The 14,418-nt window shown below is 42.3% G+C and overlaps 1 protein-coding gene across 1 annotated transcript in view; it reads right to left on the bottom strand.

The window, feature by feature from the left end:
- Positions 1 to 14,418, bottom strand: part of LOC117521220 (MAGUK p55 subfamily member 7-like) — a 94,317-nt gene that overhangs the window by 13,499 nt on the left and 66,400 nt on the right. Inside the window, exons 12-16 of the mRNA XM_034182561.1 lie at positions 11,184 to 11,357; positions 9,170 to 9,249; positions 8,989 to 9,083; positions 5,940 to 6,048; positions 2,276 to 2,419 (exon numbers count right to left, since the gene is read on the bottom strand). Coding sequence (XP_034038452.1) covers positions 2,276 to 2,419; positions 5,940 to 6,048; positions 8,989 to 9,083; positions 9,170 to 9,249; positions 11,184 to 11,357 — 602 coding nt within the window. The remainder of the gene's footprint in view (positions 1 to 2,275; positions 2,420 to 5,939; positions 6,049 to 8,988; positions 9,084 to 9,169; positions 9,250 to 11,183; positions 11,358 to 14,418) is intronic.

Here is a 14,418-nt window from a genome sequence, read left to right as displayed (position 1 = left end):
GGTGGGAGAGTTTGTGCATGCGCCGGTGTCTTTCGGGAAGGAATACACAGTGCCAGCTATGGCACATCACACCGCTTATGTGGAGGAAATATAAAAAAAACAGCCGGTACCTGTGGCACCACATTGCGCCGTTTATGTGTGTGTGTGTGGGGGGGGGGGCAAAAAAATACAACCCACTGGACGTGAACCCATGCCATCCAAAAGCTCTGATTACCAGTCAAACTTTACCACTGAGCTACGGAGCTGTTCTTTGAAAGCTCCGGGAATCTGTGTCCTATCAGGAAGGACATGGAGTTTTTATTAAAAAAAAAAATTAAAATCACACACCATATAAAAACACCGCATTTATCAAGCGAGCAATACAAATATGATCCATTCTGTTCCTCTGTAAATGACCCATGGTCAGTCATGAAATAACATAAATGAGAAGCAGTTCACTCATCTCATTCATGTCCACATCTGGTGGTGCATCTCCAACTGGCCTCACGCGCATGTCTTGTGGACGATGCGCCATAGGACGCTGCATCATGTGGAACAGAGCTCACATAGGTGCCATGTCAGTGAGATCACTGCTGCGTGATCTGATCTGACGGTCCATTTCAACCTGGGAGCAGCCTGTCCATGTCCACGCCATGCACGCTTGCTCGCTGCAGCACCACAGTGAAATATGTTTTTATTTATGTCCACTTGATAACAGCAAACAGACACATGTGTGTCACAGTGGGTAGTTATTTGTCCATGTCTGTCCAAACACAGTACGTGGTGTCCAGCTGGACTGCCCAGATCCACCGATCTCCACAGCCGCTTCAGTGGAAGGACACACCTCCTGTCATCTCAGTGCACACACCAAAGCCACACTCGTGTGGGACTACAAAAGTGATTGTCTGCAGTCTGTTATCGTGCCAAGAGTGCGACTGGCCATACATTTTCTAAGTGCCATGCAAGCGGTGTTAAATGTTTGTGTGTGTCACCTGGAATTTGGCCGACATCTGCCGCGAGAGGGTGCGATGGGTTCGCACAGCGTACACTGTCTTTCAGGCGTTTGTGTGCACAAATAGTTGTAGCAACAGGTGTATGAGGCGTTGGAGGCAGGGACGGCATTACACGGTTTGCACAGGATACCTGTGACATGCGCACTAAGTGTGCACTTCATCCAAACTTTGCACTATGTGTGAAGGGAACCAAAAAAATATAGTTCAATATTTTAGTACCTCTATGGGGTAGAAAGATTAGAAACATCTGATTTTGTGTAGCCTATAGCAAACAAACAAACAAAAATTGTCTGCAGCACATTGGTTGAAGGTGGCACTAACAAGCAGTAATGAAAGGCAGCATGTATTTCAGAATGACTGAAGAAACTAAGGAGATAAGAAGTTCAAATATCAATACTTTAGCAAATGTGTTTTCTTGCTGAAAGTGCAGCTGTGACTTGTTTTGAATGTGGATTTAAATTTGCACATATTAGGGCCCCTTCACACATAGTGTGAAGTTTGGACGAAGTGCACACTTAGTGCGCATGATGCAGGAATCGTGTGCAAACCGTGTAATGTCTCCCCATGTTTGCGTGTATTCGGCTTCCTCCCACATACAAAGACATGCAGGTTAGGTGGACTGGAAATTTTAAATTGTCTGTAGGTGTGCGTGCGGGTGTGAATGTATTTGATTGTCTATATGTGGCCCTGTGACAGACTGGTGTCTATGACTGCTGGGATAGGCTCCAGCCCCCTGCTACCCTTTATTGGACTAAGTGGTTGAATATGTGTGTGTGTGTGTGTGTGTGTGTGTGTGTGTGTGTGTGTGTGTGTGTGTGTGTGTGTGTGTGTGTGTGTGTGTGTGTGTGTGTGTTTGGTGCATTAGTTTTGTGTTTGTGATCCTGGGAATGTGCGGGTTATGTGACTTGTCCTTTGAACTTACCCAGCAGCCCCTGCGCCGCTTAACCTCAAAACTGGCTTATCAGTGACTGACAGTGTAATATGACGTGGCGGAGTCAATACTAAAAATTAGCGGTAACATCCACTACATTTTTTAGCGGTTTACTGGTTTAGCATTTATAAAAGTTAACTTTTCAGTTAGCTGTGCCCACTGGGTACTGGTCCTGTATTTACTTGGTGTCGGATATATAATAAATTCACTATCATGTGTACAGAAGCCATTGTCTTTGACTTGACCCCACCCTGTGCCACGTGGACGCGGTGGGACAACAAACACCATACTTCACACAGAATACTTAAATGTGAGAGATTATGTGCACGTTATCCTGTGTAGTTGCTCTTACAGAAAACACCCTGACTGGATTCTTCTTCTCTTCATCGCAGATGGATTTAGCCCTGCTTCTGGTCAGGTGTAGCTCCTCGATACACGGGGGTTTCACAAACACCACATAGGGTTTGAATTCAGATGTGTACACGTGGATTATACTCTGTCATGACAAAGAGAATAAGAAAGTTGAGTTCAGTAGATGGAGCCAGAATGCGGTATTTATGTGGTGCTAAATGCCAGAAAAGTCAAGACATTTTCATCCTAAAACATCTGCACTGTGACACCCGATAGTTTGTTACTACAGGATATAAAAGGGCAGCTTCAGTCTCTGTATAGAAATCCATATGCCAAACAGTGTAATGATTTCTTTTCATGGACTACATTTTTGTTTGATTGGAGGTGAAGCAACATGCCTCTCTCAGAAGGGTGGCTTCATAAATACCGAAAGTGTCACCATGTGGATGTTTTGTCAAGAGACTGGGGTAAAAATGGTCATTGGCTGAAGGAAGACATCAAGATTTTGGAAATATGTGACATTCGAAAATCATTCGTTTTTAACACAGCCATACTAATGCTTCAGCGAACTGACATTGAGCTGTCAGTTCAAAAGCATCCCAAAGTTCTCACAAATGACATTGGCAGTCAGTAAGTAGCAAGAATGACATGAGTCTTTGCTGGCTTCGGAACTTTTAAGGACTGACATTTGTGCTTGATTGAAGAGAGTAGGAAAGCCAGAATTTCTGCAATTTTCATCAAAATCAGCAATAACAGTCTTTACACACACACACACACACACACACTCGTGTGTATATATATATATATATATATATATATATGCTGACAAGAAAAATGACACAAAGCTGATTTTGACATCTTGTTTTTATTAACTTTCTGCTATATGCCTGCTTTCAAAAACTTAATTTAACAGCCATCCTAACCTTCCTCTTTAGCCTTCCTCTTATCCTATTGCTCCTATTGCCGGTGTAACAGTTTATCTTCCCCGCTGGATAAGGTGAAAGATATACTGTTAGGGCCCTGTCCCACTGGGGAGAGGATCAATTGTGCATGAATTGAGTACACAAATTACAGGCGTTCGTTGTCGTCCGCAACAAAAATGACCAAAAATGACAAATGTCCCAGTATGAATTACGGATATATTAATAATATATAGCGAATATATAATGAACAATCACGGTTATATAACACATGTAGTGAGGAAACTGATCCGACACAGTGAGATTATCACGGCAGTATTATGGGTGTATTATGAATGCATCGCGCACGTGTTGCGCGTGCACGGCATCTGCATTGCGGTCATAAAATAAGCTCACTCGGGCCTTTCAGCATCACTATTCACACCAACAATACAGCCTCTGGAGCATTTGCTGGACTTGGACAAGTTGATCACAGAGTTAATGTTCATTTTGTTATGTGAGGGTTAACTGTTCATAAGTTTGGAGAGTGGGAGGGGGGAAGCCGCTCGGGTGTGAGACGGTGGTTTTTTTTTTGGTTTTTTTGAGAGTGTCACAGAAAACAGACTTCATCGTGAGTTGTGGCTAAACAGCAACGCTTCCTTTTGTTGGTGTTAAATAAAAGTCCTGGAGGAGACACGATTGCAGCAGCTACGTCTTTGTGGATCTACACATCCGGACTGGCACTGACTGGCAGGTATGTCGCTTTCTGCCACATATAGTACTTTGGGTTTACGTGACATCTTTGTTATGCATTCACAGATTGTCCGCAAATCAGCTGCAAAGCAGATGTAATAAAAATGTTTTATTCATGGCCAATCTGTATGCAGTCACTACAACATATTTTAGTTTGTGATGTGGACATGATAGGCATGATATATATCTGTTTTACACACTGTCCCGGTCCGCTGCCAAGCCGCAAATCCCCATCAGTTGCGGATATCAGCGGTTAACGGCAGATATACAACGCATAGAGTGAGTATGTATTGTGTATGAATTGAGTATATATGGAGTATGTAAGGCGGATGTCAGTCGCATCCAGATTTTTGAACAGCTCAAAAATCCTGGCTGCGGACATGCGTGCCTCTGCGGATGATCACGGACGTGGTCGGATAACGGCCAACTCATACAGGCATGTTACACAGATATTGCGGATGTTTGGCGAATATGGGCCAATTTTGTGCGCAATCCATACGCAAGTCCTCGTAAACGCCAGTGGGACAGGGCTCTTACACCGGATGTCTCTATCCACAGCATCCTTCTCTGGATATACCCTGCATCTCCTCTGCATGTCAGTCTTGCCCCTCTCACTTTTTCTCCAGTATGTACAACTTTTGAGTCATGGGTCACACTTTGGTGTTGTGGTTTGATCTCACACATTGTTCTGATTCTGGTGTTATTCTCTGTGTTGCTCTGTCTGTGGGTGAAGAATTCCCATCGCTGGCGTTATTATTCTCTAGTTTTTTGGCTACTTCTGCCTCATTGTAAATATTTTCTGACAAATGGTAACTGGACTGCATTTATATAGCGCTTTTGCATCTGCATCAGAAGCTCAAAGCGCTTTACAATTATGCCCCACATTCACCCACTCACACAGACACACTCATACACCGATGTCAGGGTGCTGCCATGCAACGTGCTCACTACACACAGGGAGCAACTAGGAGATTAAGGACCTTGCCCAAGGGCCCTTAGTGATTTTCTGGTCTGGCAGGGTTTTGAACCGAGGATTGTTTGGTCTGAAGCCTAACGCTGAACCACTAGACCATCACCTCCCCTGGCACTTTTACTTTAACGTTTCTGCTGTGTTCATCTCTTGAAGCTTAACTTCTTGTTTCTGGTCTTTCAAGTTCATGGATCTCTGCACTTATGTGTTTAATTTGTTTACTCATCTTCATCACTGCTGTTGGAGCATTCCCTCATCACCAGATTGGACGGCTACATCCTACACTCTTGCTGTAATGTTACATTGTTTTCCCCTGGTGGTATTACAATCCTTTTACCAGACGTTGCTGTTCCTGGTTTTTGTCAACCGTTTTGGTTTGATTATTTGGGATGAGATCTCTCTGTAATTGACCTTTGGACCATTTTAGGATTATCGTCAGCTGCCTCCCTGTGACACTGACTACCCTTGTGCCTGAACTCTGTTTTCATAACCAAGCCTGTTTTTCTGCAAATGTAAGACTGTGCTATTTTTGTCTGCAGGACAATAAACCTGCTTTTACCTGCCATAGTTGTGGTCCTTTTGCCAAATCATTACACTGTGTTGTCCAACTGATATGCTCATTCATAATCCTGTTCATCCTTGCCACTTCCAGCTCCACCTCCTCTCTTTTTTGTTAATGCCACCATCTTACAGTCTCCAATCTCTTTCACATTCCATCTTCTGCATGGACATAGTCCACCTGCGGGCACCTTCCTCCACTCTTGCACATGACCCCGTCCTCTTCTATAAAGTATGACACCACAGTTATTGCCATATATTTTCTAAAAAAAAGCCACCATCTGCTGTGTCACTTTCCTTTCCATTGTATGTACCCATCACTTCTGTTCCCTTCACCAACAAACCTATTGAAGTCCGCTTTACTCATCCATCTTTCTTTCTTAGGAATGCTTTCCACTAACTCGCCCCAAAAATCCTCTCTAAACTCATTTTGTCATCTTACGTGTGGAATGGGAATAGGCCTTTCATGATGATGTACTACTCACACTCGGTTGTATGTCTAGAAGGCACACTTTGCCCTCTGCCATTACTTGCTGAACAGAGTCAAGAGTTGTTCCATAGTAGTGACCTCTGTACTGTCCATATTCTATAAACCTGGTAATAGAAAGAAACAGACTTGAACAGAAAAACCAGAAAGACAGCAAAATGTGGTTTTCTGCTGACATTTATAAAGGTGACAATAATCAATGAAGACAACCTGGAAAGAAAACTTGGAGGACCAATGTGTTCTTATTCAGAGGCATCAAATACCAACAGTTTGTCAGAGCCCTTGGCACTCAGGCCTTCCCTTACTTTACAATGGAGTACTTGTCAGTGTGATTATTGTAGCACAGGAGGCAAAGGGCAAAGCTCTTATCAGCTCTCTCCTGATTAATTTCTACATCTCACAACCACAGACGAAAACTAAAGGCACCAGTATCTTGAAGAATTGGATGTTCATTCTCTGGCAAAAATATTGGAATAGCGACCCCCCCCCCCCCCCCAAAAAAACAAAACAGAGTTAGTCAGTGGGGCTGGTTTCAGTAATTCAGAGGAGCGACATTTGTGCGAAAAACACTGAGGTTAGCAAGCAAGCGAGGTTAGTAATTCCTTTATTATATATATATATATATATATATATATATATGTATATATATATATATACGAGGTCCATTAGAAAAGTATCCGACCTTATTATTTTTTTCAAAAACCATATGGATTTGAATCACATGTGATTACATCAGACATGCTTGAACCCTCGTGGGCATGCAAGAGTTTTTTCACGCCTGTCGGTTACGTCATTCGTTTGTGGGCAGTCTTTGAGTGAGGAGTGGCCCACCCTCTCGTCGATTTTTTCATTGTTTAGGAATGGCTCAGAGACTGCTGCTTTGTTTGATAAAAATTTTTTCAAAACTGTAAGGCACAACTGAGTGGACACCATTCGATAAATTCAGCTGGTTTTCGGTAAAAATTTTAATGGCTGATGAGAGATTTTGGTCTGGTAGTGTCACCGTAAGGACGGCCCACGGCGCCTGACAGCGATCTGCGCTTCGAGGCGGCAGCATCTCGCCGTTTCAAGTTGAAAACTTCCACATTTCAGGCTCTGTTGACCCAGTAAGTCGTCAGAGAACAGAGAACTTTCAGAAGAAGTCGGCACGAGTTTATTCGGACATTCCATTGTTAACGGACATTTTGTAATGAAAGAACGTGCGGGCAGAGTCGCATGTCGGGCCGGACCCGACCACGGGGGGTCGCGACAGGAAAAACATCTCCGTTGGAAACCTTAACGGGCAAGTTGGAACATGCCCAAGCTTTTAAACAATTTCTCAGTTACTCACTTGTTGAAAGCCATCAAAAGCCGCCTGAATTTTACAAATGGTTTTCAACACGGAGGTGTTTTTCCTGTCGCGGCGCACACAGATTTGTCGAGTCGTCACGGAAACGACTCGGCGAATTTGCGCGCATGTCTTTCATTAAAAAATGTCCTTAAACAGTGGAATGTCCTCATGCCGGCCTCTTCTGAATCTTCTCTGTTCTCTCATGACGTCCTGGGTGAATTAAGCCTTAAATTAGGATGTTTTCAGCTCGAAACAGGCCGACGACGGCGCCTGGAAGCGCTGCGTGACGTCCCGGTCCGTGGGAAGTCCTTACAACAACAGAAACACCCCATAATCTCTCATCAGCCGTTAAACTTTTCACTTGTCCACTCGGATATTCCTCACAGGTCCAGAAAAAATTTTGATAAAGCAACACGCGCCATCTCGAGCAGCGTGTGAAACAAAGGAATTCAGCCGAGAGGGCGGGACCACATCTCACTCAAGGCCTGCCCACAGGGAAATGACGTCACCGACACGCGTGAATAAACTCACGCATGCGCACGAGGGTTCAAGCATGATTGGTGTAATCGCACGTCATTCAAATCCATATAGTTAAAAAAAATAAATAAAAGTGTTGTTTTTTTTATCTAATAGACCTCGTATATGTATATATATATATATATATATATATATATATATATATATATATATATATATATATATATATATATATATATCCGATCTGTGTCAGCCTGATCCCTTCAGATCTCAGAAGCTAAACAGTGTGGGACCTGGTTTGTACTTGGATGGAAGACCTCTTTGGAACACCAAAGAGTGTGTGTTTCACCAGGTAAAACTGGAGTTGCTTCAGGAAGGGCATCCAGCGTAAAACTTGTGCCAGCTACCAAAGCGGATCTGGCTGTATCCGCTGTGGCTACCCTGAACACAAAACGGGAGCAGCCAAATGGACAACAACAACAATATATAAACATGCGAACTTACGGTATCGCCAGAATATGAAAGCTGGTCACGGCTTGTAGTCAGACCTGTTCGCTTCACCTCCATGAAGAACTTGTTAACAGATGGTCCGGTCGTTAGCTTTCAATCTGTGTGGTTTTTTCCGATGCTGTATAGATATTTATGCTGTATGTTCATGTCCGTCTTGGCTTTTTTTAATTGTGTTTTTAGCTTTCTGGTTTGTAACGAATGTGATATGCGTTCCGGACCGATCATCATGGTAACCAGTCTGATATGGGAAAATATCAGACCGGAAATCAGCCAATCAGAGTGTGCATAGTGTTGCAGCCATATAATAAAAAGTTGTAGTTTATAACTTCATATTCTTTTTCAGAAAGATGAGAATGTCTATGTTGTCTGATAAGACGATAACAAAAATAACTTCATTTAGAACCTGTTCGGGATAAATATATAAATCCTATACACTAATCTGAATGAATTCAGATCAGTGGTGCTACGACTCCTACTGAGTAGATGCTTGGAAGAACTGGGAATACTTGTTATTTTCCAGACCCACTCATCAGCACAAAGAATAGCAAAGCCAGTTTTTTGTTTGGAAGAAGAAAAGAGCCTGAACACGCTCCCATCTCAGAGTAACAAAACAGTGACAACGCATTGGGATTTGATGCGCTGGTGATGAAACTGGGCTGGATGAACATGTAGAAGCTGTGGTATTTTATACCATTGAAATGGAATCCTCAGACATAGCTGATGTCCTTACCTGTGATTGAGGATGTTCTCTTCAAACATGGGAATCGACACAAAGTGATAATCAACCTCATCCTTCTCAGCCTTTCTTTTCTCACGTGTGGTGGAAGAGGACAAAAGGCTAAAGGCTGAACAAAAGAAAATCCATTTAGCATGCAAATAGGAAAATGATCTTTTCTGGTGTTTGCCTTACATGGCACGGTGACGCCATAGCGATCAGGGTCAGAGACCAGAAGTCTCTTCTTTAGCTCGTTAACACCAACGCCGCTGGGCCCTCGACACAAACACAAAAAACTGGTTTGCAATATCACTGCAGACTAATGTTTTCCTGAAGACAAATTCAACATCAGATGGACTTGGTGATCTGGGGACACATCTGTCTCGATCATTAACTGGAAACAAGGAGTGCAAAGGGGAGACAGACAGAGGTCTGATTTCATACCGATTTCAGTCTGTCTATTCTCCACCCGGCCCCGCTTTCTTTTCTTTGTCTGTGTCTCCGTATTGAACACTTTATGCTTCTATACCCTCTGGAAAATCCATAGCATCGCACTGAAATGTGACCTCAGCAAAGCAACACAGTATCATTGTCAATTATAGTGTAGGATGGACAGGAAATGTGCACATGCATACACGTAGCATCTGGGATTTTCTTCTAAGGCACGTTTCTCCGGCTCCAGATTGCATCAGACACAAATGGAGTGCTGTCTGAAGCTAGGATTCCTGACATACCTGCCTTTTCCATCACAGCGTTCCATGAGCTCAATACATTACAAAATATCAAGTTTATAGATTCTCCACTTTAACACCACTAATGACTTTTACAGACGTTGAAAAGAGTCAGTGAGGAGCATCGTCAGGCACTCCCAATTGGGAATTTTCTTCTAAACCATTTTTTTTTCAGTGTTACTTGATCTAAAGGAATTAAAGTGACTAATTTTTGCCAGCTTTCCGGAGTCACTGCAGTCAACATATCCAAAGAAAATGTAAACAAACACAAAAACAAAAATATAGATTTTCAACCTGCTCAAGAATTACCCAGCTGATGCTGTTTTAGCTATCCTGGTTTTCATTTTCCCGTCTATAACTATCGTTGCCAATGAGCTATATCTCCTTAACGATGTCCTCTAGTCAATGAAGAGCCTCTGCAGCAGACAGTAAAATGTAATCCAGAGTTGAAAGGAGGTCCAACTCAATTAACGGGGTCTAAATCTAAATCCAAGCTGTCTTAACTGTTCCAGTTTTATGATGGAGCACTTGGATGACATTATGAGGGATCTTATTTACAATCCACTCATCAGATTCTCTCCATTCATCATTTATCTAGCCCTCTGTCCCTTTTTTCCACCTCTTCATTTCACTGCATCTCTCTCCTCTCTCTCTCTTCCGCTTCCACTTTTCTTTCCTCCTCTTCTGTCTTCTGTCCTCCTCTGTCACAGATGACCTACAATAATGCAACATTTAAAAAGATCTTCAGCGGGACCCAATGTAAAATTCTCTTGGGACAGATACAGATCATAAATACAGAGAGCAGATCTGTGTATTTGGCACAAATGTGGGTTTTGGGTGGGCTGATACGTAACGTAAGAAAACACATTTGGTGTCTTTTGATGGTGTTTATGTGGTTCTGATGGGAAATGATTGCTGCACTAAAACTGGGACCATAATTCTTCCTCACTTAGTCCCCCCACCCCCCCACCCCCTTTGGAGCAGCAGGAGCTTCAGTAAAGAGTTGGACCACAGGATTCTGGATGGATTAACAAAGTACAGAACACAACGCACGCATGATCGGGATTTCATGTTATCACCAGAGTGTGTCAATATGATCTACCACACTGACCCCTTCGGATGATTCCAACCTCTTTCTCAACTTTTCAACTTTCTGTTCCACGATCCTGATCCCGAAGGGGCCTGCTTCAGCATAGTTTCCATCTGTCCTTGCTCTCATCACAAACTGACTGTCTGTCTGGATCAGGTGTATTCAGCCAATCAAAATCTGGCAGGTACTAGCTATTGATTGGCTGATCCTACCTGACTCAGATAATCAGGGCTTTGTAGCAAAGAGATGGAAAATATTCAGAGCAGATCTCTTCCAGGATCAGGATTGAGAAGCTTTGCTGTAAATTATTCACTCAGTTTTGTATGCAAAGCTTTTTAGCTCAAAATCTGACTCTATCCTACATGATTGCATGTTTGGGTCACACATACCAACCAGAACCACCAGACGATGTCTGTCTTTGGGGTTTCTGCGGTACGAGATCACCTCCTTGTAAGTTGGTACAGGAACTGTGCTGTGAACCCCAGCATTCCACAGCTTGGATCGGGCTGCTTGTCGGGCCTGATTTCCCTTTCTGCCCAGCCGGAAACTCCTCCTTAAACCATCTAAAACAGAGAAGGAGTTTGTATGCGTGCATGTGGCTGTAGAAGAGAACAACAGAACATACATGTTTGAAATATAATAGGAACCCTATAACAGAAGTGCCAAACAGGTGGTGGTGGGCTGATTCATGCCCACAATCTAGTAGTTTAAGGCCTACTGTTTGTCTTGCCCTGTATAATGTAGTTTGCAGGCAATTTGGTTCAATACATGAAACTTGATACTGAGACAAAATATTAAAATTCACAAATGAATGCACGTACAAACATGAACAAATGAATAACTTAGAATTTAATGTGTGCAGTCATACTCAGATATGATATATTAATAGATTATTGATTATACTGGCGGTAGTTGCTCGGCTTTATGACACCATTCCGCCAACTGGTGGCTATACAGTGCTATACAAACAAATCTCTGCCCAGTCAAATTGAAGGAGTGCCATAAATAATATAAGCCAAAGCCCCCACCAGCTGGTGCTACAAAATTAAGCCAATGTGGAGGTACCAAAACCTGATTTATTATTATTATTATTTTTTTTTTTTTTTTTTTTTTATGGTGAGCCACTCCCCATAGAATTCCATATTAAAATGTCCAACTTTACAGCAGAAATAACATGTTTTCAGGCTGGTTTTTTATTTCTATAACTAGTCTCCTTGTTCATGACAACAATATGGGGTAAATTTTTATATAACATATATGTTATGCCTATTTTAAACCATAAACCTATGAATAATTTGGGCTGTGGTAGCTATGCATGACAGCTAGTAGCCCCACTAGCAGTGGCCGTTAGCATCTGTGGTTTCAGTCAAGTTTGTTCTTTCTGGGCATTTTATTACAAATACCTGAGATGATATGGCTTATTGTGTGGTTAACTGTACCAATGACCTTCTAAGAAATCTATGCTTTATTTTTCCTTTCAGTGAAATTTTTATTATTTTATTGAATTTGTATGTTCATGCCATTAGCAGTAATTAGCAGGTATCAGTAATAACAAACAAATTCATGGCTCCATTGCTAATGTTTAATACCCGCACCTAAGCCACCCCTTTTATAAGAACCACCAACCAGTCTGCAAAAAAATATGCATCAGTCATTCTTCACGCTGGTGTTGCTCATGCTACACCTCTTTACCCATTTATAGATTGGCCGGGAGTTTTTTTTATATATATATATATATATATATATATATATATATATATATATATATGTATGTCACCCATAGCTTATTTGAAGAGTGGCGTGGCAGCTCTGTATGTCACTAACTTGGCAGTGCTTGACTCCACCTAACTCCTGGCCAATATATATATATATATATATATATATATATATATATATATATATATATATATATATATATATATATATATAGCAAGGTGCAAAGGCATTGGATAAAGTAAGTGACATGCTTTGGGCTACACAATAAAGCAGTCAGAGTGTTATCTGTCATTCCCTTTAGAATATATGGACACCAAGTGCTTGTGCATTTGTATAACGGGAGTAACAGGACACCTCCCTCACAGTTCTTTACAAATCATACTTTCAACATCATGGTACGGTTCAAATCATGGTACATTCCTGTCACTTTTCTTCATACAGACAAAAAAACACAATATTCAAAACATGGAATAATATTACTAGGCATTTTTCAACACCTGGGTTGAGGAGCGACAGTTTACACATCCTTGATGTTTTTCATGAAGATTTTACATTGCATTTGTGTAATCTCATTCAAAAGAAACTGAATGAAGTCCAAGACATATTCAGTGATTTGGAAACGTTCATGTATTCATCCCCTGACTTGTCAAAAAAGAAAAATGGTGGTGAAACTCATGATTTATTTATGTTAGAGTGAATGGTACCATGAATTATGCAGTCCATTATTTTGGATTTGATATTTTTTATTTAAGACCCCGGTCACACAGCAAGAATGAGCAGGAATCAAGCAGAATCAGCCTGAATGGGGAAAAAACCCAAACATCAAGGTGCAGTTGGGGGTCACAGACAGTTGGCCGTGTACATTAACTACCAGACAACCACGTAGAATGTGGTCGGAGCCAGTCCAGACTGAGTCGTGCACACCTGCATGACCGCAGCCCAAACATTGTTGGACAACAGTATGTAGACAAGGACTGCTGTCAGACTGCATCAGAATAAGCGCTCAGACTGCCGGGCGGATGGAGTGCTCTCACTCACTCACTCACTGATTCCAGACCCGGCGCCACGAGGGGGCGTTTGGGGGCGACGCCCCCTCACGTCATCAACCCCGCCCCCTTGGATGTGAGAGTTATCAAAAAAGAAAGAAAAAGAAATACTGGAAAATATAGCAAAATATTAGTTATTCAATAATATCACGTATTTAACAAATAAACCAAATTTATTAACTAAAGTCATTAATTTTAAAGCAAATGGATATGGCGTGTGTCTGTGTTCAAGTGATTTGATAGGTTGAGGGTTGCGCTTGTCAGTGCGGCAGAGGGCAAGGATCCTTAGTCCAGCAATTATGGCAAGGTGGACGAACTAAAGCATGCTCTATTTATTCAAGCAGTGTCAGAGCTGGAGTTCCTGGGATTCGTCAAGTCCACCAAGCAAAAGGCAGATCATGCAGCACGACTCACTTGGGGAGGGTGTTAATGCTGCGTTTACACATAACGACGACAAGTCACGAATGCCACAAAGTACACATTCTTGGCCGCTGATCACGAATGTGATGTTTCGGGGAGGAGGCGTCAGGTGTCCTCAGAAACTGCTGCAACCTGTTACCACATGTTACAATTAATGGCACGTGTTGCTGGAGAATTATCAGGAACCATTATGCACGGTCAAGAATAGTGTTCCATGTTGTTGCGCGCTATTGTGCGCTATTGCGCGCTATTGTGCGTAACAGCGCATCGTTAAGTTCTGTCACATTGTGAACGAGGTGAATTGTCTCCACACACACAAACCCATATTCATCCAACCGAATTCAGATCACTTCAGTTTTTCAGAAGAACTTTGTGACTGCATGCGTAGTTGGGCTCTGTGCCATGGAGTGGCGCACATGCCCAATTGCGCTGTGTTTGCGCT

Source organism: Thalassophryne amazonica, chromosome 12 (assembly GCF_902500255.1).
Source record: "Thalassophryne amazonica chromosome 12, fThaAma1.1, whole genome shotgun sequence".
Lineage (NCBI taxonomy): Eukaryota > Metazoa > Chordata > Actinopteri > Batrachoidiformes > Batrachoididae > Thalassophryne > Thalassophryne amazonica.
This window is presented reverse-complemented; position numbering and strand designations above follow the sequence as displayed.